At 42.0% G+C, this 23,245-nt stretch overlaps 5 protein-coding genes across 5 annotated transcripts; 3 read left to right on the forward strand and 2 right to left on the reverse strand.

The window, feature by feature from the left end:
* Positions 1-7,894: 7,894 nt before the first annotated feature.
* K441DRAFT_688917 (uncharacterized protein) lies at positions 7,895-8,643 on the forward strand (the record flags this gene model as incomplete). Its single annotated transcript, XM_067652246.1, has 3 exons — positions 7,895-7,903; positions 8,220-8,540; positions 8,623-8,643. The coding sequence occupies 3 exons, from the start codon at positions 7,895-7,897 to the stop codon at positions 8,641-8,643; spliced, it is 351 nt and encodes a 116-aa protein (XP_067500939.1).
* A 637-nt stretch (positions 8,644-9,280) lies between these two features.
* On the forward strand, positions 9,281-11,252 carry K441DRAFT_641615 (mannitol-1-phosphate dehydrogenase). The gene is made up of 2 exons (XM_067646658.1): positions 9,281-9,558; positions 9,637-11,252. Exon 2 carries the CDS (start codon positions 9,756-9,758, stop codon positions 10,938-10,940), a length of 1,185 nt encoding a protein of 394 aa, XP_067500940.1. The 5' UTR covers positions 9,281-9,558; positions 9,637-9,755; the 3' UTR covers positions 10,941-11,252.
* Positions 11,253-13,411: 2,159 nt separating this feature from the next.
* On the reverse strand, positions 13,412-19,376 carry K441DRAFT_575124 (uncharacterized protein; the record flags this gene model as incomplete). Its single annotated transcript, XM_067644143.1, has 10 exons — positions 13,412-13,780; positions 13,890-14,406; positions 14,488-14,938; positions 15,001-15,073; positions 16,953-17,602; positions 17,659-17,771; positions 17,819-18,083; positions 18,134-18,206; positions 18,269-19,069; positions 19,140-19,376. 10 exons carry the CDS (start codon positions 19,374-19,376, stop codon positions 13,412-13,414), a joined length of 3,549 nt encoding a protein of 1,182 aa, XP_067500941.1.
* A 196-nt stretch (positions 19,377-19,572) lies between these two features.
* On the reverse strand, positions 19,573-21,167 carry K441DRAFT_664725 (eIF-3 RNA-binding subunit). The gene is made up of 4 exons (XM_067649394.1): positions 20,930-21,167; positions 20,267-20,873; positions 20,044-20,215; positions 19,573-19,987 (listed from the first exon to the last, which is right to left on the reverse strand). The coding sequence occupies exons 1-4, from the start codon at positions 21,022-21,024 to the stop codon at positions 19,935-19,937; spliced, it is 927 nt and encodes a 308-aa protein (XP_067500942.1). The 5' UTR covers positions 21,025-21,167; the 3' UTR covers positions 19,573-19,934.
* A 282-nt stretch (positions 21,168-21,449) lies between these two features.
* Positions 21,450-23,128, forward strand: K441DRAFT_641626 (NAD(P)-binding protein). Its single transcript, XM_067646659.1, has 2 exons — positions 21,450-21,907; positions 21,969-23,128. The coding sequence occupies exons 1-2, from the start codon at positions 21,656-21,658 to the stop codon at positions 22,626-22,628; spliced, it is 912 nt and encodes a 303-aa protein (XP_067500943.1). The 5' UTR covers positions 21,450-21,655; the 3' UTR covers positions 22,629-23,128.
* Positions 23,129-23,245: the final 117 nt, after the last annotated feature.

The raw sequence follows: 23,245 nt of genomic DNA on the forward strand, positions 1-23,245 counted from the left end.
ATCTTTTAATATATTACTATTAGGAAATAATAAGGCAGTATTAGGAATGCCTTAGTTATAGGAATATAATCTAAAGATTAATTGGGTTATAGGTTAGGTTAATATTAAAGATACTTAATAACGTAAGATGTAATAATAAACTAAGTTAGTATGGTACTAAGTTAGAGCGATATATAAAGAGACTAATTAAGGATTAAGTTATATACTAAAGAAATACCATAAATATAGTAAAAAATTATAGTTACTAAAAAGTAAAAAGCTATTAGAGTATATAGTATAGGACTATAAGATAGAGTTAGAACTAGAAATAAGTCTAAGGTTCTTTTTAACCTATAAGCTTACTAAAGAGGAAGGTAGAGTATTAAAAGAGTTTATCTAAGAAAACTTATAAAAGGGATATATTAGACTATTATAGTTATTAGCGGGTTATCTAGTACTGTTTATACTAAAGAAAAATAGAAAGCTTAGGTTATGCATTAATTATAAACAGTTAAATAGTATTATAAAAAAGGATAAATATCCTTTACCCTTAATTAGCGAAATCTAAGATAGGATCAGTAATGCGCAAATCTTTATAAAGATAGATCTAAGATGGGCGTACTATTAGATTAGAATTAAGAAAGGCAATAAATAGAAAGCAGCCTTTAGGTTAAAGGAAGGACTATATAAGCCATTAGTTATGCAATTTGGGCTTATAAACGCACTAGTAACGTTTTAAAAGCGAATTAATAATGTATTAGGAGAATACCTCGATAAGTTTATTATAGTATATCTTAATAACATTATTATCTACTTAATAACTAAGGAAGAATACGTGGAATATATTAAATGGGTTTTAAGGAGACTATAAGAAGAATAAATGCTAGTAGCAATTGAGAAATATAAGTTCTTTATAAGGAAAACTAATTTTGTTAGATTTATTATTAAATTAAGTAGATTAAGTATGGACCTAAAGAAAATTAAAGCTATAGTAAATTAGTAAGAACTAGGAAACGTTATATAACTGAGATTGTTTTTAGGGTTTTGCAATTACTATAGGAGGTTTATGGCACAATAGTTAAAGAATATTAAGCTATTTACTTAATTAATAAGGAAAGAGGAACTATGGGTATAGGAAAAGGAGTAAAGAGAATTGTTTAAAGAACTTAAGGAGTTGTTTACCTAGGAACTAATCTTTAAGATCTATTAACTAAAGTTAAAGACGGTTATAGAAATAGATATATTAGACTTTATACTAGGAGTATACTTTATATAGAAATATGAAGATGGTTAGCACCTAGTGGCGTACTATAGTTAAAAGATAACACTACTAGAACTAAACTATGACATCTATAATAAAGGGTTATTAGGTATAGTTGCAGTACTAAAGAAATAAAGAGTATTCTTGTAAGGAATAGAAAAACTATTTATAGTTAAGATAGACTATAAGAACCTAATAGGATTCCTAATAATAAAGGAACTTAACTAAAGATAGGTTAGATAGGCAGAAACACTTATAGATTACTATTTTAAGATTTAGTATACTAAAGGTATAGACAATATACGAGCAGATGCTCTAAGTAGAAAGGCTAAACTATAAAATAATAAGAAGCTATTAGGGGCTTTACTACAAAAAGATATAGATGGATTAATTAGGTATAATTATCCAAAAATTATAGTAACTTAAGAAGATAAGCTAGAAAGAGTCTATAAGATACTAGAAAGCTTTTAGGTATAAAGAATTCTAAAAGCATAACTAGAAGATCTATAGATGGATATATATAAAAACCAAGAAGTATAGCGGAGCATTTTATAAAAGACTTTTATAAAGGAATAACTTAAGGACATAATGGAGCTATGGGCTTAGTGTTAAGACTCTAAGAGGAATATATTATTAATGGAATCTAGGGTTTAGCACGAAAAATTATTAAAGAATATTTAAATTGCTAAAGGAACAAACTAATAAGATATAAGCTATATAGAGGGCTATAGCCTATTAAAATACTAGGAAGACTATAGGAGGTTATATTATAGGACTTTATTATTAAGTTACTAAAGTTAAGAGATCCTATTACTGGGTAAGATTATAACGCGATTTTAGTAATAGTAGATAAGCTAATAAAGTGGGGATACTTTATAGCCTATACGGAAGAAATCTTAGTAGAAGATGTCGCTAGAATCTATATTAAGGAAGTGTTTATAAGATATAGAGTACTAAGTAAAATTATATTGGATAGAGATCTAAGATTTATAGTAGTATTTTAGGAGGTATTCTTAGCGGAATAAGGAGTTTAAGCAGTAACTTCTACTGTATATTATCTGTAGACAGATAGTTAAATAGAAAGACTAAATTAGACACTAGAGCAGTATCTAAGGTATTACGTTAATTATGTATAAAATAATTGGGTATTACTGTTACTAGTTATATAGTTTATATATAATGCCACACCATAGGAAGGAATAGGTACGTTACTATTTAAGGCGAATTATAGGTATAAGCCAAGAACATCGTTATCGCTATATTAAGTAAAGAAAACGAGTAGTATAGCTAAAGAAAGAATGGAGACTTTAATAATTCTTTATAAGAACCTTATAGAAATAGCTAAAGTAGTACAGCAAAGAATAAAAAAGTACTATAATGCTAAGAGATCTAAGGGACTAGATCTTAGGGAGGGAGATAAAGTATAGCTACTATATAAAATTTTTAAAAGTTAACAACTAAGTAAGAAGTTAAACTACGTTAGACTAGGACCTTTTAAAATTATATAAAGAATTTTACCAGTTATATTTAAGTTAAACCTACTAGCTAAAATAAAAATCTACCCTATACAGTATATTGTAATACTAAAGCTAGTATACGGGAATATTAAGTTACTAGTTTATAAAGCAGACACATATAGAGGATAAGAAGAAGACAAATAGTAAGTTTTAAGGATTATTAGTTACGAGGACATTAATAATAAAATATAGTATAAAGTAAAGTAGATAGGCTACGATAAGACTACCTAGGAGCTACTAGAAAATTTAAAGAATGCTATAGGAAAGGTATAGGAGTATTGGAAGAAAATAGGTTAAGTAATATTAATAAAGAAAGATTGCCAAAGAATAAGTTACCTAAGGGGGACCTAAAAGGAGCAATTGCCAAATTACTCGGAGTTGTTTTCCTCTCTGTTAGAGGAGAATTAGTTCTCTTATTACTAAGTTCCTATAGACCCTATTCTATAAGTTTCTACTCCTTAGAATGGACCTTTTTATAAACCTTCTTAAGACAAAGTAGATAAGTAGACGCCGTAATGCGAGTATTTAAGGCCTTCTGTTCTGTATTATAAGAACGCTTAAGCTTAGCTAGGGCCTATGCTAGGTTACTATTAAGCTTTATAGCAGTAGATTGAATATAAGACCCTATAATAAATTACTTAGGGAACTTAAAGACTATTAAGAGTTATAGGACGCGTATACTTAGCGTTAGAGGTAGAGCGAATATCGCAAGATAAATAAATATTTGCTTTAGTGCACTCCGAATATAATGAGGGTTGTTAAGAGGATGGACTTGCCATTGCGATATACACTAACCCCGCTTTCGTATAATGAGAATACGAAGACAGTATAATTTTACCAAGTAATAATATTGCAGCAATAGTACGGGTATGACGTTGCGCGTATAAAGAAGAGGATGCTTTAGGTATAATAAGTAACGATATTAACCAAATTAATTAGACGGACATTATACCTCTAGTAAATGACCTAGAGATACTAGGTATCTTTAAGGACGAAGATAAAGGGGAGGGAGATGGTGTTACGGACGCTTTAAGTACGATATTACGACTACTGGAAGAAGCTAGTTGGTTAATAGAAGTACGGTCTAGGATAGAACCGGTAGAACTATGTGACGAGGAATGGTAACTAAGGTTACATGACATGCTACGTAAGGAACGCGAGATATAAGAGGAACTTACGTAGCTTACGTACCTTACGTATATTACGTATAAGAAGGATTTTATAGGAGTACGGTTGTGTATTTAAGGACCCTTAGTCCCTACCTAGATAGTTCCTTCCTTGTAGTAATTCTCAGAATATAATTAGAGTTAATCTGTTGGGCAACCACTCCACCAGTTGTTATTACGTTGTTAACTTCCTGCTTTACCTACACACCTAGCCCATTAATAGGACCTACCGTAGTTCTTGCTATAAGGTTCCGTTACACTACTAAAGTTAAAAAATCCTATTACTAGATAGGGGTATAATATAATCCTAGTAATAGTAGACAAGTTAACTAAGTAGGGCTACTTTATAGCATGCATAGAAGAAATCTTAGTAGAAGATATTACTAAAATCTATATTAAGAAAGTGTTTATAAGATATAGAGCACTAAGCAAGATTATATTAGATAGAGATTTAAGATTTATAGTAGTATTTTAGGAGGTATTCTTAATAAAATAAGGAGTTAGAGTAGCAACTTTTACCGTATATTATCCGCAAATAGACGGATAGATAAAAAGATTAAATTAAACGCTAAAATAGTATTTAAGATATTATATTAATTATACGTAAAATAATTAGGTATTATTATTACTAGTTATATAGTTTATATATAATATAATACTATAGAAAGGAATAGGTATATTACTATTTAAGGTAAATTACGGGTATAAGCTAAGAATATTATTATTATTATAATAAGCGAAGAAAATAAGTAGTATAGCTAAAAAAAGAATAAAGATATTAATAAATCTTTATATAGACCTTATGGAATTAGCGAAAAAGGTATTAAAAAAATAAAAAGGTACTATAACGCTAAGAGATCTAAGGGACTAGATCTTAAAGAAAGGGATAAAGTATAGCTATTATATAAAAATTTTAAGAGTTAATAACTAAGTAAGAAATTAGATTACGTTAGGCTAGGACGTTTTAAAATTATATAGAGGATTTTACTAGTTATATTTAAGTTAAACCTACTAGCTAAAATAAAGATCTACCCTATATAGTATACCGTAATACTAAAGCTAGTATACGGGAATATTAAGCTACTAATTTATAAAGTAGATATATATAAAGGATAAAAAGAAGATAAATAGTAAGTTTTAAAGATTATTAGTTATAAGGATATTAATAGTAAAATATAGTATAAGGTTAAGTGGATAGGCTATAATAAAACTACCTAAGAACTACTATAGAATTTAAAGAACGCTATAGGAAAGGTATAGGAGTATTAAAAAAGAACGGGTTAGGTAATATTAAGAAGAAGCTAAAAATAAAAGAATTAGTTAAAGGTAATAGATAAGCCGGATTATTTAAGGGATCTACTACTAGCGTACTAGTTATTTCCGCCTTATCTTAATTAGAATTTTTTTTAGCCTTTTTAGCCTTAAGCTTAGATAAACCTTACTCTACTAAACGTAACTCCTTTAAGCGCACCTTTTTATAAACCCTTATTAAATAGCTTAGGCGAGTATAAGTATCTAGTTAAGCTTTTAGAGCCTAAGACGCCTTATTAGAATAACGCTAAACCTTAATAAGGGCCTTGGCCAGCTTACCCTTTAGTCTTTTAGCCACTACTAATATATAAGACCCTAAGGCAAATTAGATAAGGAACTAGACGGTTATAAAGAGTAATATAACGTATATATTTAGTATTAGAGATAGATTAAATATTATAGGATAATTATATATTTACTTATATACACTTAGCGTATAAAGAAGGTTAGTAACTAGACGGAGCCGCGATTATAATATATACTAACTTCTTCTCCGCATAATAAGAATAGGACGGCATAACTTTACTAAGTAAAAAAATTAATATTACTAGCTAATTATAATGATTAGATATAGAGGATCTAATAAGAGGTATTAAAAATAATAAAGGTTATTAAATTAAAAACGGGAATGTTATACCTCTAATAAATAACTTAAAAATAGGAGATATCTTTAAGAACAAAGATAAAAAGGAGAGGGATAGTGTTATAGACCTTATATTAATAGTAGTATAACTACTAAAAGAAAACATAAATAGGTTGGTTAAGATAGTATAGGAAGTACTAGAACTAATTAAGCTATAGAATAAAAAGTAGCTAAGTTACGTAACTAGTTACGTTATAAGTTTAGAATATAGGAACGTAGGAACGTAGAAACGCGACGTACTAACGTACTAATATATTAACGTACTGAACCTTTACTATGGGGAGAAGTTATATATTTAAGGACATATAGTCTCTATAGATAGTTCCTCTTCTTTATAGTAAATCTTAGAATATAATTAGAGTTAATCTATTAGGTAACCACTCCACTAGTTATATTTACGTTGTTAACTATTCTATACCTATATACCTAGCCCATTAACAAGTCTACCGTAGTATTTCCTATAAGGCTTTATTATAGAGTACTTATATAAAATATCTATAGAGCTCTACTAACACGTTTTGGCGCTATAATAACTTTATATAATAAGGTATTTCCTTTATTAGTTAGAAGATTAACTTAGTAGTTCTTTAGTTAAGTTTACCCTTTATCTAAGCCCTTTACTATTCTTTCGCTACGTCTTCCTACTCTATTTATACTCCTACTACTATAATAGTTATTTTAGTAATTAGCTGTGGTTTAGGCTTTATAGCTTCTTATTTTAGCTATAGCTTCCTAAGTTACGTTATTAAAGTAGTAAGAATAAGATTTTTTTTTAAACTTAACTATAATAATAGCGTAATAGAGTGCTAGTGCTAAAATAATTTCTAGTATAATGTCTAAGTATTTAAATAGGTGTCTTGGCTTTAGGGTAGGCTGTTAGTTAATAGAGCTAAGATAATAAAATATAGATAAAGTAGTGCTATATAAAAGTTAGAACTAAAGACCTAGATAGCCTCTAAAAAATACTAAAGAGAAAAATAAATAAAAGGAGTATAGAGAGAAAAAGAGGCTTAGAGAGGGGATATAATATTAACCTTTCTAAATCTAGCGTATCTATTTAAGATAGTCTATACTAAGATTATAACGGTAGTATATAGGCCGTAAGAGTAGAAACGATAGTTAAATATTTAGGGATTGTTAGCTAAGAGAGTATATATCTTAGTATTATTTATAATTGGAAGTTTAGTATTAAGGGGTGGGCGGAGGCCATAAGGGTAAGGCTAGGGCAGAAGTGGAATTTTAGGGAGAAAGAGCCGGTAGAGAGGGCAGTAAAGGCGATGAAGCATTTTATAGACATTAAAAGCGGCGGTCGGCTAAGCGAGAGAGCGATGCCCGAAAACGGGTGTCAGGGCCCGGGCCCCGCTAAACTTAACTAGGCAGCGCACCCGGACACAGACCACTCGGATACCTAGGATCCCGTTTTCGGTCTTAATACTATAGACGAGCATTAACGTTTCGAAGAAATGCGGCCATGTCTACCTTGTTTCCTTCATTGGAGACCTTCTCGCGACCGTATTCGGCATATAGTATTCGGTAATACCTATCGCAGTCTACGTTAAATATGAACCGGGAAATAATCTAGCTTGCTCGGCCGGCGTTGGTGGCTGCAGTAGTGCTAAAGTTATTGGCTAATCGTCTTTATAACCTTCGCTACGTACTAGATATCCGAATGGCTGAAGAATACAATCTGTCACACGGAGACGCAAGTGTATGATGTGTGAGGACTCCATAAGGTGGAGTCGTCATGAAGAACAAGAATATATACAACAAGCGAAGCTATTACACGATCGCAGAAAGCTCCTGTGAATGTCCACGTACCCCCTCCTACCAACACAATCTATACTACTATCTTCGGCGTATACGGGTTATGGTACTTCTGCTCTCGTAACTTCCCCCGTAGCGCTATACGGGGTATAGTTTTAGGAGCATTAGCTTTGGCAGCTTGTTAGTGGCCCTAATTAACATGCTGCGTCAGTTCTGCTCAGTTGCTTAATAATAGGAGGCGTCGTAAGGAAACATGATCGGGGTAATTCTGTTCTGCATTTTGGGCTGTCTAATTAGTATTTTAGATTGGGCCGTGTAGTTTCTTAACCGATATGCGTTCTCTTATATTGCGTTGTATGGGAAACCGTATATTGCCGCTGCGAAGGATACATAGATGTTCACTTTTTCTCTATTCTTTTTCCCCTGAACTTTGCTAACACTTGTCTGAGCCCGGAGTTCTTTATTGGCTAGTTCGACATAGAAGGCCTAGTGGCTTCACGTGATGCTGGGCCATGCGTTTAATATCACCCTTGACTTTTGATATAATGAATGCTAATAACCAAAACAGGATGATCAAGAATCGTGGCATTGATGCGCTTGTAAACGAATGCCTTATCGGGCCTGTACTTACAATGGGTGCTACATTCATCGCATATGTCTGCGCTCTCTTGGCATACCTTTATCTCATCTTCACGTCGCCCGCTTACAACAGCAGTGACACCTACACGCTAGTTGTTGTGGCTTTTGCGTTCTTGATTGGCCTTCAGATCTGCAACATCTTTACAACTCCGATCGATTCCGGCATAGATACCATATTCGTGGCATCAGCATGGGATCCGGAAGAGCTTATGAGAGACCACCCGGACCTTTACGGGCGAATGGTAGCAGTGTATCCGCATGTGCGGCTGTCGACGCCCAATTGGCCCAAAAAGACCGGTCCTTTTGGCGAAGCCAAATAGGACGTATTTTATCGGTTGACAGCAGCAGTCTATCCATGCGTAGAAAGGATGTCGCGTTAACCGAGGTTATGTGGCTTCGTTCGGATGAAAAACCTTTTCATCGAGCTGGGCTGCCTGTGTCTTTCAATGCGAATTCGCGCATTGAATCGTAAGTGCATAGATGGAACGTAGGTACCGGAATCTTTACCGCGCGAATGGCTGGGAGGGGCAACTGCGAACCCCAGATCCTAGACAGTAGAGTGGTTCGTCACATGGTAGGGCCGAAAGGTGGCGTAGACTAAAACGCGGGAGCTATTAACAATACCTCGTCGTGATCAATGGCGTCGTACCCCCATGGTCAATTAGCGTTCAGTGACAGTGTGTTGACATGTGCTGTGGAAATGGCTTCAAAGGAAACTGTTGAAAGCAGGGAGCCTAAAATAGCATGCCTAGCGAGTCTTATTGTGTTGACCGCCAACTGGCACCAAAAAGACCGGTCCTATTGGCAGTGCCGATTAGGACAATATATAGCCTCAAATTCTGGTCAACATATTGTGACACAAGGCCTAGCAAAATATTATCATCACACAGCTGGTAATGCCCCGAGCGCAGTCTGTGCTGGGCAGCAACGCCCTGTGACGCCTGCGGTATTAACGATTTTGGTGGGGCACAAGTTCCCCGTGGAAACAAATACGTAGGAAGCTTACGGGCCGTAACTCCACGACGACTGTTTTTGCGGGCCATCTCCATTAGGGACCTGTGGTCTTACTTTTGTAGTACTACTGCTGTGCTTTTATCGTGGCGCTGCCTCTGTCCAATTGAAACCTGACTGCCTGCATCATCACCGCACCGCGGGGAACTGACCAACTCAGAGCCCACTGAATCCCCACGCCTTGTGCCCCCCATTCTTGATTTGAATCCAGAATCGTCGACTGCACTTCTCACGCAGCTAACTTTGAATCACACCGCATTGTGGCAGGTGAGAGTTCAAATATTTTTTTCAGAACCTCTTTCCCCTATATATTTCTACTCGCTGACAGCTTGCTCAATCCTCTAGAACAGCTCAGCACCAACTTCTCCTCCAATCCCACGCAACGTCTCTAGTCCATCTGTTGGACTTTTCTCACCGCTTCGAACCCTACCAGACCTTCCAATTCCTCATCCAAAACACACAATATGTATGATAAGAAGGCAGTACACTTTGGAGGCGGCAACATTGGCCGTGGCTTTGTGGCCGAGTTTCTGCACAACTCGGGCTATGAGGTCGTCTTCATTGATGTCATGGATAAGGTCATCGAGGCTCTGCAGCAGACGCCCCACTATACCGTGACGGAGATTGGCGAGGATGGCGAGCGGACGTTCAACATCGACCACTATCGTGCTATCAACAGCAAATACGAGCTCCCAAAGGTCATTGACGAGATTGCGACTGCTGATGTGGTGACCTGTGCTGTTGGACCCAACATCCTCAAGTTCATCGCAGAGCCAGTGGCCAAGGCAATTAAAGCCCGCAAGCTGGACTATCCTATCGCCGTCATTGCTTGCGAGAACGCCATCAACGCTACAACTACATGGAAAGGCTTCATCACGTCGTACATTGAGACGAAGTTGGACAAGTCGATCCTGGACACGCTCGACACAAAAGCCCGCTTCGCTAACTCCGCCATTGACCGTATCGTGCCGCACCAGGACCCAGATGCAGGGCTGAACGTCAAGATCGAGAAGTTCTTCGAATGGTGCGTTGAGCAGCCGCCGTTCAAAGGCGCCAAGCAGCCCCAGATTGAAGGTGTGCACTTCGTCGACGACCTACAGCCGTACATTGAGCGCAAGCTCTTCACGGTCAATACCTCACACGCAACGGCAGCCTACTACGGCTACAACCGCGGCAAAGCCCTCATCCACGAAGCCATGATGGACAAGGAGATCCACGACATTGTGCGCAACTGCGTGCGGGAGACGGCGCACCTAATCGTGAAAAAGCACGGCATCTCGACGCAAGAGCAAAACGACTACGTAGAGAAGATCATTTCGCGTATCTCCAACCCGGCGCTGGAAGACAAAGTGGAGCGTGTGGGCCGTGCGCCACTACGCAAACTGTCGCGCAACGAGCGCTTCATCGGCCCCGCGGCGCACCTCGTCGAGATGGGCGACTCGTGCGACTCGCTGCTCGGTGCCGTCGAGATGGCGCTGCGCTTCCAGAACGTCGAGGGTGACGACGAGAGCTTCGAGCTCGCGAAGATCCTTAAGGACCATAGTTCTAAGGAGGCCACGAGCAAGATCACGGGCCTTGAGACTTCCCACCCGTTGTACGACCGCGTGGAGCAGATCGTTGCGAAGGTGCAGAAGAGCTCATCTCTATAAGCTCACTTACAGGCAGTAGAGCGGGCTTTGTTTTCCGCTAGTGACAGGGATGCTTGGGGATTTCTTTCTTACAGATTAACCTTCTGATATCTTGTCACCATAAAAGAAACTTGTTTTGACGAATTGACGCTTTTAAGTCATTTTATTTTCACCTACACCCCCAACTCCCATGTCTGTCCTTTTCTTTCACCGAGCTCTTGAACGAGCACTACGGTTATGACAAGCGGATACTGAACTTATAGATCACGGTGATACTCGTGGAATAGAGCAGTTTTGCAACTTCCCTGTGGTAGCTGTTTTTGAATGGCGGTGATGATTGATGAAGTGGCGTTGCTGCAGATGCCCTGTATTCGACACTCCGCATTCACTGGCCCGGATGGCCTTCACACAGCCAACACAATGATAAAGTAAACTAGCAGAGACGTAGCAAGATCTTCCCGGAGCCCAGAAACTTTTAGATAAACCTCCAGCTGACTATACCAGGTCTCCCCAGATCCCTCTTCTACATACACAGAACTTGGTAGTGGAAGAGGTAACAGGTGTATATACATGCATCAAGCTCAATACCAACCATTGGAGCGGAATGCGTAGCTCCGATTCTCATGTCGCTGGTCTTTTACGGCATACTATCAGGCGCAGATGCGCTTCTAGGTGAGGCAGATTATTAATGAGGCAGTTGCGATGCCGAGAATTCGGAGGCCAACGATGACTAGACGGCTGTTCTAACTCGGGCAACTGTGTGCTACTCCCTCCGCTATCGGTGAGGAAATGACGATAAAGAATGTCTGCTGGCGCCGATTAGAGTGGAGTCTTGGGGCGAACGCCCTGGGAATGAGCTGAGCTGGGTAAGGAGATAGGGAGCGTGCTGTGTTTCGGAGGTGTATCCCAAGGTATACTCTCCTGTGCTTCTCGCTTAAGCTTCCCAAAGGGGCGATCAACCGAAACAGCAAGCGCACAGCGACAACACTCCAACGCAAAGTACTCCTATGGCAAGGATTAGAGATTCACATCACCAGTGCTGCTAAATATTGCTATAGATTATTATTTGGCGATGACAGTGTGCAGCACCTTTATCTCCCGGAGACTTTCGTTATTTAATTTTGCTATATATATTTATCTTTTACTTCTAGCAATGTTAGTACCTAATCGAGCAGCGGAGTGTCAAGAGAAAGGTTTAAGAGGCCAACTAGTCCGCATAAGGGCCAAGGGGACGGCGTTGACAGATTCGATTTCTTAGGCGTCGGTGTCGAGGGAACGCCATCCTCATTCTTGATCCTGGCAGTAGCCTGCTTAACATTAAGCTTAATAAGGTCGTAGAGAAGGTCGAAAAAGCTAGGGTGATGAGTTTGTATATTAAAATCTGGTCCCTAGGTTCTAAAAGTTGCTGCAGATTGTAGTAATTTGATGTCGCGGATATATAAATATGGCCTAGAGAACCACGTTATAATTCTTCTGGTTTGATAGTCTACCTATTCTAGTAAGTGCGTGCCCGTTCAAAGTTATTTAAGTTAACAAGCACTCTCTTACCTACTATAAAACGTTACTTACTCCCCGTCTCTAACTGCTTTACTCACCCCGGCTCTTTGTGAGACTCTACCGCCAATAAGTAGCTAAATGTCATGCCATTCATCTGCCCGAGGCAGGCAACCAATCCGGGAAACGGATATTCCGAAGTATATATCATCGCTCTCCCCTCAGTTCTCTTCTTGAAACCTTCAAAGAAGTCACCTAAAAAGATTGCTAAGTACACATAACCCTTTCTCGGAGTTATTTCAGATGGAGGCTCGGATAATGAATGAAGTCCCCCGTGGAAGCAATGTTGCTATGAATGTGACGGCCATCGGAGAGGTTCCAGGAGGGTAAAAATGCTTATTATAATACATAACCTAGCTTCAGGAAGATAAACAGCATGAAAAGTAAATAATAACGAGCATCGCTTTAAGGTAGAGGTGAGAATCCTGATTGGGTGCTTTTAGTCGCTATCTTTAGACGTAAGGAATGTTAAGCGTTATTACGCCTTAAAGACGAATTGCTATCTCGACTACTGAGGATTGGGGTAAACCCTCTTGTCCGTAATTTCACGGCTCGCCTTTCGTGCTGGGACCCAATGAAGTTGCTCCAAAGCGAACCAAGACTAGAGAAATCTTCCAACCAGGACTAGAGGGAAATTGTCAAGATTTCCTTCGGACTGCTCAGTGAGATACAATTAAGCGCCGGTCTCAATCACTTTACAGACGAGGAAGCAAAAAGATCAAGAGCTTTCAAGTTCCGTGGCTCTAGTCGACAATAAGAAGCGGTGAAGACTGAGCACTCCATCAGATTATAGAAACATTGTTTATAATCGCTGTCTAAATCCTGTGTCCTAGTCAATCTAACGTAATGTAATGCAATGCCCTCCGCTCTACGAGGTATCGCTCTAGTGAAGATAACAGCATATTCATACCAAGTACTTATACCAAACTCTTCCCCTTCTACAATGCATCCTCCCTCCATCGACTCCTCACCCGTTGCCAACTCTCCATCTCCTTCTTCCCACCCTTATTTTCTAACCCCATGCCGCGCTCTATCCACTCCTGACTACCCATCTCGCTCAACCGGCTCAGTGCTCTCGCAAATGCAAAGCGCTCCTCGTCACCAGAGAACAAGGACGAGTTCTTCAACATCGACATGTTCATGCCGAGGTCGTCCATGAGGTTGCGCATCACGTCTGAGACATCGTGGTGCGTGTTGGCCTGAGGGAGCTCGCCTTTGAACTGGCCAGCGTGTATTGCTTCGTCGAGCTCATCATGTGAGAGAAAGAGCCCTGTTAGAGGGACGGCGGTTGTCATGACGAGTTTGGCCTGGGAATGTTAACGCCAATGCTCTTCTCCCACATTTCCTCTCTTCGTCTTGAACCCGGGTTCTTTGGTTCAAATATACATTATAACGCCCGTGAGAAATCATACATACCCGACTCTCATAAATGGCGTCAATAAGCGTGATAAATCTCCGAGCAAGATCCCGCGTTTTATGTGACATTCCCGGCACACTAGTAATAATAAACGCTTCGTAATTCCGCATCAACTCCAAGTAATCTGCCGCGCCTGCAGCTCGTCTAATGATTTCGTCAAAAGTGAACATAGCAGCTTTCCCGCTCGCTCTCGGCACGTTGATGTCTCTCCCCCAGACAGAATGCGTGGCCCGGTGCGGCGGATCGTGTTCGAAGTCTCCGAGAAAGCGAAACCAACGCTCGGCGTGCGTATCGGCAGCTTTGTCGAGCGGATGGTGGTACACACCGGACGGCGGTCGTGGGATTCGGCGGTAATCTGTGTGGGAGTCAAGGTTTATGACGCGGAGGCGGTCTTTAAGCATAGTGATAGCCGGGATGAACGATTCGCGCTGGATGCCGTTTTTGTACAACTCGTCCGGGTGTCTGTTCGAGGTCGTGACAAGTACTACTCCGTGGGACATGAGCGATTCGATGAGTCTGGCTAGGATTTAGCTCTTCGCACTCTTTTTCTCCTCCCGCATTCGGAAGCTATTTCAAGTCCAACGCATTGACACATACCGCCGCAGTATCATCGCATCTGCTACATCTGTACACTGAAATTCATCGAAACATAGCACTGTGCTCTTCTCCGCGATCCCTGCTGCCACAAAGGGAATCGCATCTATATCGTTCCCGTGTGCCATCTTCATTTTATGTAGGTCTTTATGCACATCTTGCATGAAGTTATGAAAATGTATCCGTGTCTTCGCTGTGATATTTGAGGGAAGAGTATCGAAAAATAGGTCCATCAGCATGGTTTTGCCGCTGCCCACATCCCCATACATGTACAAGCCTTTCGGGAGATTCGCAGGTATTTGTGGGAGTGCTCTTCGTTGAGATTTTTGGCTGAATAGGGAGGAGAAAAGAGATTTTTTGGGTGGTTGGAGAGACTCAGTGGTGGGTTGGACTACCTTGGGTTGCTGGTAGTGAGAGAGCATATCGTGGAGGTCTTCAAGGTTATGTATAATGCCTATACAGACATGTTAGATGAAGTTCTGAAGTACACAAGATACTTTGGGACGCTCATTATACCTCGCTGGTGCTCGTCATCTCGAAGTCTTCCAGATTCGACACGTGCATCGTACTCCGCCAGAGGGCCCTCTTTCTGGGACCCTTCTGCGTTTGCATGTTAGTGAAAGCTCTAGTTTTACACCATTTTTAGTAGTCATATACCAGGTTGTACTGTCGCTAGTCCTCTGTAGGTTCCTGCTGGTCCTCTCACCCTACTCATAGATTTTATTCGTGGCAAACTCTCCCTTCGGCGCGCTGCCTCAGCCCAAAGACGAGTCCGAAGGCGCATTATCCTCAAGCAATCCAAGCATAACGTCCTTTTGCCATCGAATCTTCGGCGAGAGCGATGCGATGCTCGAGCAAGGTAGCGGAAGGCCTGAAAGGCCTCAATGGGGTTCATGACGAGATAGTCAAGAGAGCGTAGGAAGACCACACCGCGAACGCTCAAGGACAGTCTAGTGTTGTATCATGTCTATGGTTTTTCTGTATCCAACAGTGGAAACCGCAAAAAAGGAATAAACACAGGCGGCCATTCTAGCACGGCTTGGTCACGTTGGCCTCGGCCATGTTGTCGGCATGACTTTTTCAAGTTTAGCTTGCGTCACCAAGCGCTTTGAAATTCCGCATTCGACACCAACGATTCCAAGCGTCAAGAATAATGTCAACGTGTGCTGGTACAACTGATACACCTGCTTCAATATTTCATTCATTCTTAAATGATTCTCTAGTTTTACAACTTGGTAGTCTCAGACTCGATCCTGAGACCATATTTTCCTTGACCAATCATACAACAGCGCGAAATCTACCGTCCAATCATGTATTTTTATTTTTATCTTTATTTTTCTTAAATTCAAGTCCACCGTCCAACAAAGCCATGGTACGGATAGGACTGCATTTTTGAGTTAAGTCCAGACCACTCCTTAAGCCTGACCCATCCGCTCCAGCAAAAACAGGGTCTATTATCAAGGACTCACTCTGTCACTGCGGAGCTTGTATTTTCTTATTCTGTCTCCCTGCGTATCATGGGAAAGACTTGAAACCTTAAAATTTCCTTCCACTTCACTCCCCCATCTTCCTATTTAGTGCTCTTAGATATGACGATCCTTGATTGGCTCCATTACATCCTCAATTTCTGGGTAATCGTCCGCAGGCACACAGATATATATTCGACTTTCAGGCAACTTACGCTTCTAGCGGTTGCAGAAAATATGAAGTGCCGTCATGGCGTCCCGCAGGTCGATGCGACGGGCGAGCTTCTAGGCTTTGAAGGGTAAAGGAGAGGACTCCATATCCAAAGGCGAGGCATTAGCAAAGTCAGCGAATTGCTGGATCCGGGTTCCTGGAAGCTGGAGTATGAGTCAGCGCGCCCCAAATGGATGAAGGAAAACTACGAGTAGGTTGGTTTTTCGTCGATAGCCAAGCTAAGAAGAACCATGGAATACAAGGCTAATGAGCCTTGGTGTATGCCGAGAAGTAAACATACATCTGCGTCACCCTCCCCACGGTCAAATAAGACGGCTCCACCGAAGAGTCGATTCAGCCCCAACAATGTCTGCAACTCCCTGGGGATATTGATCGAAGGCTTCATAAGAGTCATGGAAGAATACTGTTGGCCGGGGGTTGGGCACGTGATCGGGCACTGAATCATAAACTTTAAAAGGGTAGTGTTGTAGTTGGCTTGGGATTCCAGCCTTCGTATTCTTTATGAAATCCACCGTCCGGTTTTTGGAATAGGAGGACCGTGGTTTCATGGCAAGTAATAGCAGTTGTGTTGGCCGTCCGTTATCCCTGCATATCTCTACGGTATGGGATATAGAAGGGAGGTGAGGTAGCTGGACACCTGGATTATGCACCGCAGTATTGCAAAACCACCGGGTTCATACTTGAGTTCATGTACAATAAGTACAATTATCCGTAAGCTCGCTTCCATTTCCTCTAGAAAATACTGCATAATTACAATGGTATCGTCAAACGCTGTCATCTGTACCAACTGCCTCGTAATTCCCCCCTCTGCCTTCTGCCCTTCGCATAATCATGCGTGGAGGTGGTTCATAAATCTTTGTATAATCCACCCTTTGTCCTCCTAGCAAAGCCATACCAGGATCCTTACTTCCAAAAATCGGCGTTCCATCGCACCAAAAATCTTTGCAATTGGTAAAGATACCCTGCGAGAATGGGTTGCCACGATCACGTGCTCGGTTTGCCTGGGAGCCCCGGAAAGCAGTCGCGAAGAACGTGTCGAGTCCCAGAAGCCGTTTCCATTGTCCCCATACCGAGTGTTTTTTCTGGGTATGACGGGGCTGATCACCTGTGTCCTGGCCGGAACCGGCGCCATTTAGCGGTCCGCTGCCAGTTTCCTGTGACGTTGCGCCCGTTGTAACGAAGGTTGTGAGCGCTTCTGCTGGTGTATGGCTGTTGAGATGGCCCCTCATACTCTCAAACGTGGTCAAGGCCCTCGCAATTTGGAGCAGCTGGACAAGAAGAAGCATGGTTACCCAGGTCAGCTGGAACGCTGCCCAGCCGGTGAGAAGGATGGTGTAAGGGTCTTTATGCAAAATCTTGCATAGGTCTTCGGATATTACATTGCATGTCACTTCTTTTGGTGTTGGTACAATGGAGAGATCTTTTGTAAATTAGCATTAAATACCGTATTTAGAAATAATGACCTTCGAGACTTACACGCAAGTACCAACTGTACGAAGTATAGGATGCCGACTTCCAAACTCAAAACATACAGGACAAAATGGCGATGGTTATTGTTTGCAACACAATTGTTCACCCACGGGCAATGACTGGTAAAGTCAGTATACGAAAACCGTTATTAAACAAGAGAACATACTGATCAGATTTCGAAACACAACGATTACATCTCTTACAATGCCTACTCCGAAGTGGTTTCCGAACCATGCAATTTACGCAAAAATGATTTTCGTCGAATTGCCGTAACTCCAGAAGCTCATCGATCACGGCCTTTTGCTGACTTCGACTACCTAGTTTAGGGACGAACCCAGGATCTCGAACCATTGTGAAAATGTAGAAATACGCTGTTAATCCATAGAAGATCGCAAAGAATAGATTGAGGAAAGGGTTCGACATGTACGTCCCTACTTCTTGTCAGTATAACACATTTAGAGTCTCGCCTTCGACATCTTACATGGCAATACTGTGGTGATCCAGCGAACGCCAACCCAGAAAAGCGTGCCAGCAAATATTCCAGCTAAAAACGGCTATTTAAAATAATTAGCTAGGATTTCTATCGATTATTTTACGGAGGATATATTCCACTAACAGTGTGGTGTATGTTTTTCATATTAGGAGGCGCCCATCGTAATAATTTTTGAGCAACCCATTGCAGCGAGTACGCAACAACGAGTGCTATGGGAATCGCAGCATATACGACCATATGGCTGAGAATGTATAGGCCGCAAAATATGATGATGAATGGCCAGAGAAAGATGACTCTTGAGAGAAACGTCCTTGTGTCCTTAACCATGAAAGACAGGGGAAAGTCCCTTGAAGTCCCATCGGCATTGTAGCCACATTCTGAGAGAGCGCGGTGCCATTGTCGAAGGCTGTTCATTTCTTTTGCTGTTGCCGCAGGGGTTTTGCCGTCATTGTTCTTTGCAAATCTATCCGAGCCGTATTCAATCAACCTTTGCATTGAGCCTTGAGATCCTTTCACCAGCGCCCAGTGTAAAGCTGTAAACCCTTGGTCGTCTCTTGCGTAGACATTTGCGCCCCACCGTAAAAACAGATCCACACATGAGGGAAATCCTTTGTATGCCGCCCACATCAACGGTGTATGTGATTGCGCATCTGGGATGTCCACGGGTATGTCCTGGTGGAGGAGTAGAACTAACTGAAAAACATTCCCGTCAAGGGTAGCAGAGTGAAGAAGGTTAAAGCCTTGGTCATCGGTGAGCAGAGGGTCGGCGCCATGTTGTAGGAGTAGGTTAACCACGTAATAGTGGCATCTCTTTGCGGCCCATAGCACAGGAGTAGCGACCGCATCTCCGCCTTTGGCGTTTATGTTGGCGCCTTTCTGGATGAGAAAGTGGCATAAGGCGTAGTGGTTATTGATCGCAGCCCACTAGGTACGATAGATATGTTAGCAGCGTCCTCGAAAATTCCCAGACATTAAAGTGCTTGCGTGGGCGTACATGAAGTGGTGTAATGCCCTGTTCATCCGCGTAGTTGGCATCAAACTTCCCGCTATCAAACAGCTTCTGTATTGCTCCAATTTCGCCTAACCTTGCCAGCTGCATTATATCCTCCTCCACCGGAAGACTCGGCTTCGATGAAGGAATCTCGTTAAGCTCGACATGTTCTCCGCCGACTGGTTTCCCGTTCGAAGGGCTCTGTTCGGCGCGTGATGACGTGTGATTCGGCGTAGACATATCGGGCCTGGTTCTGACTAGTCGTGTAGAAGGGAGGATGGAGATCACCGACAGTTAAGCATATTGCTTGAGTCCAAGTTGAAACATAGGGGAACCCGTATTTTAGAAAAAGGTGTGGAGGGCGTTCGTCAGCCATTGATGCTTCAGCCCTTAAGGTTGGTGGCTGTGCACTGCCGAGAGATCCCGCCTATCATGGTCACCAAAGCATCAACCGTTTTAAAGGGACCCCTGAAAGAACATAAATACGGTGAGGCCTATCACCAAGGAACGGTTAAGAAAACGTATATTCCTCTAGCAACTGTTTGCTTTAGAATATGGCTCTAGCAAAGACCATATTCTCTCGAGTATCTGATAGCTTTGACCTCATCGAAGTTTATGGGATTTCATAATCAAAACATTTATTTTAACTCTCAGAGGATTTTCATTGATTATGAGGATATTTGATGAAGCAGGCTCTCACTATACATGACTTTCTAGACGAACAAATGCGTGCGCCTCACATTATCCCATAGGAACGCCAACCAAGACACCCACTTTTCTATCGTCATAGCATTTCATCTAAGTAGACTTCTTTGCGAACTCGACTCTCAGAATCAAGTGACCAAAGCCATCTAGGAAATTTGTCAGCAGGTGTCTCATCGAGCCGGATCAAGGTTGAGTTTCTTACAGCCATCCATCTTCTCACAAGCTTTCGCAGCATCTGATCGGTCTGCGTAGCTGACAAAAGCAAAGCCCTTTGCTCTTCCAGTCTCCCGGTCTTTTGCCAAAAAGACTCTTGTAACGTGACCAAATCGCGAGAACATATCCCTGAGGTCCTGTTCTTCGGCAAATTCGCTGACCTTTATCGTAAGTTAGCACTCGATCTACGCTAATTTCTCAAGAATACATACGTTGGTGACCCGCAGAGTAGCCAAGTCATCCCTCTCATACTTGCCACCCATTTTTTCGCCCGCTCCAGCACCACCTCTTCGCAGATGAGGAGGCACATAACTTGACCCGCCTTGGCCAAGAGCTCCTGGTTGTTCTTGCGCATCACCGTCCATTTCTGCGGCGCTAGGCTCACCTTCAGGCGCCATCGTATCCTTGAAGGGACATTTCGTTGTCCAGTGGTCACCGCTGCAAATACGACACTTAATCTTGGCATCCTTCAGGACGGTCTTCTTCTTCTCTGCCTCGCTCTTGTCTTCCGCCGACGCTTTCCAGTTCGCCATTGGCCTAAATGCTATGTTCTCTGCGATGCTGGTGGTGTCGGTTTGAGGACCTGCGGGTTTGCCCTTTTCATTGCCAAACTTCGCCCAATGCTTCCGCTCTGCGACGCGAGGATTGACGACTTGCTTCACGACTATCTTCTTAATCCGCCGTGTTGTTTTAACCTTTTTGCCATCTTCGCGGATACTCCATGTTATGATCGTTTCGGTGCCGTCTTTGTTCTTGATAATTTGCTGCTGTGGGAGCTGGATTGAATCCTCATCTTCTTCTTCCGCCCAATCGGTGCGTCTGTACAGAAGCTTGTCAGCCAGCGCATTTTAAAACAGAGATAAAATGTTACTAACCCAGCAACTCTTGACATGTTTGATGATACTGTAGTGGAGTTCCTTCGTTTTGGTGGTTGCGTCTTGCTAGGAGCAAATATGGCGTTGTGGGGCATAGAAATTATGCGGGCAGCGGTAAAAGTTTGGCGATCCCGCGCGATGAAAAAGGTCGGACGTCTCTCACACTTCCGAGGGTGCTGCAAGCCACAGCGGAGGCCGGCTGAAGCAATCAGGGCTCGTAGAAGCGAATGGAAGCCTAGTCAAATGCTTCCAATGTTCCTCTGAAGTCACATAATCCATGACAAAACTCCCACATTGCTGTGTATGTACTACGCCAAAGAGTTTCGCCACAACACCAGGTTTGTAAGCATCGCGATCGACGGTGACCAGAAATACCGAGATGATTAAAGCATCTAGTGCTAGCTCAAGGCTACCTTTCTTGGGCAAGTTAGCCAAGCTACAAGATAAGGGCGCCTTCTGCAGGGTGAAAATATATAACAAGCTCATGGAATGCGTCAATAGCAAATATATCTTAATTACACCACTATCGTCTAATGCATGTACTTATCCCGAGAGGTGAAATAATCACGGAGCCTTGATCCTATTGATTCTATTGGCCAGCCCTTACCGATAACAGTAGGACGAAATACACCAGCGGAAGGGATAACAAAGAGCTCCCCTCCAACAACCCCTAACCTTCACCCCATAGCTATACAGATCTTCGACTGCACAATACAACTCTCAGTCATGTCGAAAGCTGTGCTAATTACTGGAGCCACTGGCAAGCAAGGCGGAGCTGTCGTTAACACCTTGCTACCATCCTCCGATTTTACAATACTGGCAGTAACTCGCAACACAGCTTCTCCATCAGCGCAGAAGCTTGCGCAGAAGTCACCAAAGATTAAACTAGTTCAAGGAGATCTGAATGACCCTACAACCATATTCAAGAACGCGAAAGAAGTGATGGACAAGCCAATCTGGGGCGTCTTCAGTGTTCAGGTACAATCTTCCAACTCCTCGCAACTTTCCATAAAACGCATAACTAAATACAGCTTTCAAGGTCCCAATGGGCAATGGGCAGACAACCCAAACCGAGGAAAAGCAGGGCAAAGACCTCATTGATGTTTCACTCGCCGAAGGTGTCAAATACTTTGTTTACGCATCAGTTGACCGGGGTGGTGCCAAGTCCTCTAGTAACCCCACTCCTATCCCCCATTTCATCAGCAAACACAACATCGAGCGCCATCTGGAGGAAAAAACAGCAAACGGCGAGATGCAATGGACAGTTCTGAGACCCACCGCATTTTTGGATAATTTCGCCCCGAATTTCATGGGCAAGGCATTTGCTACTACCTGGAAAACTGCTCTGGGTGACAAGCCTCTGCAGTTTGTTTCCACAAGTGACATTGGATACTTCGCTGCACAAGCATTCATGAAGCCAGGGGAATACAATGGACGATTTATCTCGCTAGCAGGGTGCAATCTTACGTTTAACCAAGCAAATGAAATATTTAAGGCAAAGGTTGGGACGGACATGCCCACCACATTTAGCTTCATCTCGACTACATTCTTGTGGGCGGTCAAGGAGGTCGGAATTATGTTCAAGTGGTTTAAAGATGAGGGTTACGGGGCAAATATTGAGGAGCTGAAGAAGATACATCCAGGATTGCTGGATTTTGGGATGTGGCTAGAGAAAGAAGGCAAGTTTGAGACTAAATAAGTCGTGCGGGACTGATCTCTTTCAAATCTACCCCATTGCTGTTATTTCGTAAGTCTCGGTTCAGTGTGGTCATTTCGGTTTCTCTGAAGCAATCAATATTTCCTTTCTATATCTACTTCCAGGGAATTGTAAACTCGTAACGGAATAATGCATTGCGAATCTCATTTCTAATTCTGATTCCACTCTTGCACAATTGACTTCCTCATCCCAACGACTTTTCGACAGTACGGTGCGAGCGTCTCGTTGTGGTGCGCGTTGCTCATTACAACGGCTCCTCCGGTATCGTGGCAGAAAGGTGCCAGGGTCTCATTGATCGAATTTTCGTGGGTGGTCGCAAATTGGCCATGTAGAAAAGAGATTAACGAGTGAATACCCGAACACGAGCATAACCAATCCTTTGACCAGACGTTATATGGGGGAAGAAATCCGGGCTCGTGGCTGTTGACTGGACAATTTAGAATGAAAACTCTGAGATGAGGCTTTGGAGCCACTATATATGCAAGAGGTGGGCGAGTTAAAGGCACCCCTGATCTAACTTGGTGTTCACGGCTCGGCTGAGCGCCCGCTGAGTCGCTGAGCCAAGCCGTGAACACCATCGGTGCCGTCTGTGCACCTGT

Source organism: Cenococcum geophilum (genome assembly GCF_001692895.1).
Source record: "Cenococcum geophilum 1.58 unplaced genomic scaffold K441scaffold_39, whole genome shotgun sequence".
Lineage (NCBI taxonomy): Eukaryota > Fungi > Ascomycota > Dothideomycetes > Gloniales > Gloniaceae > Cenococcum > Cenococcum geophilum.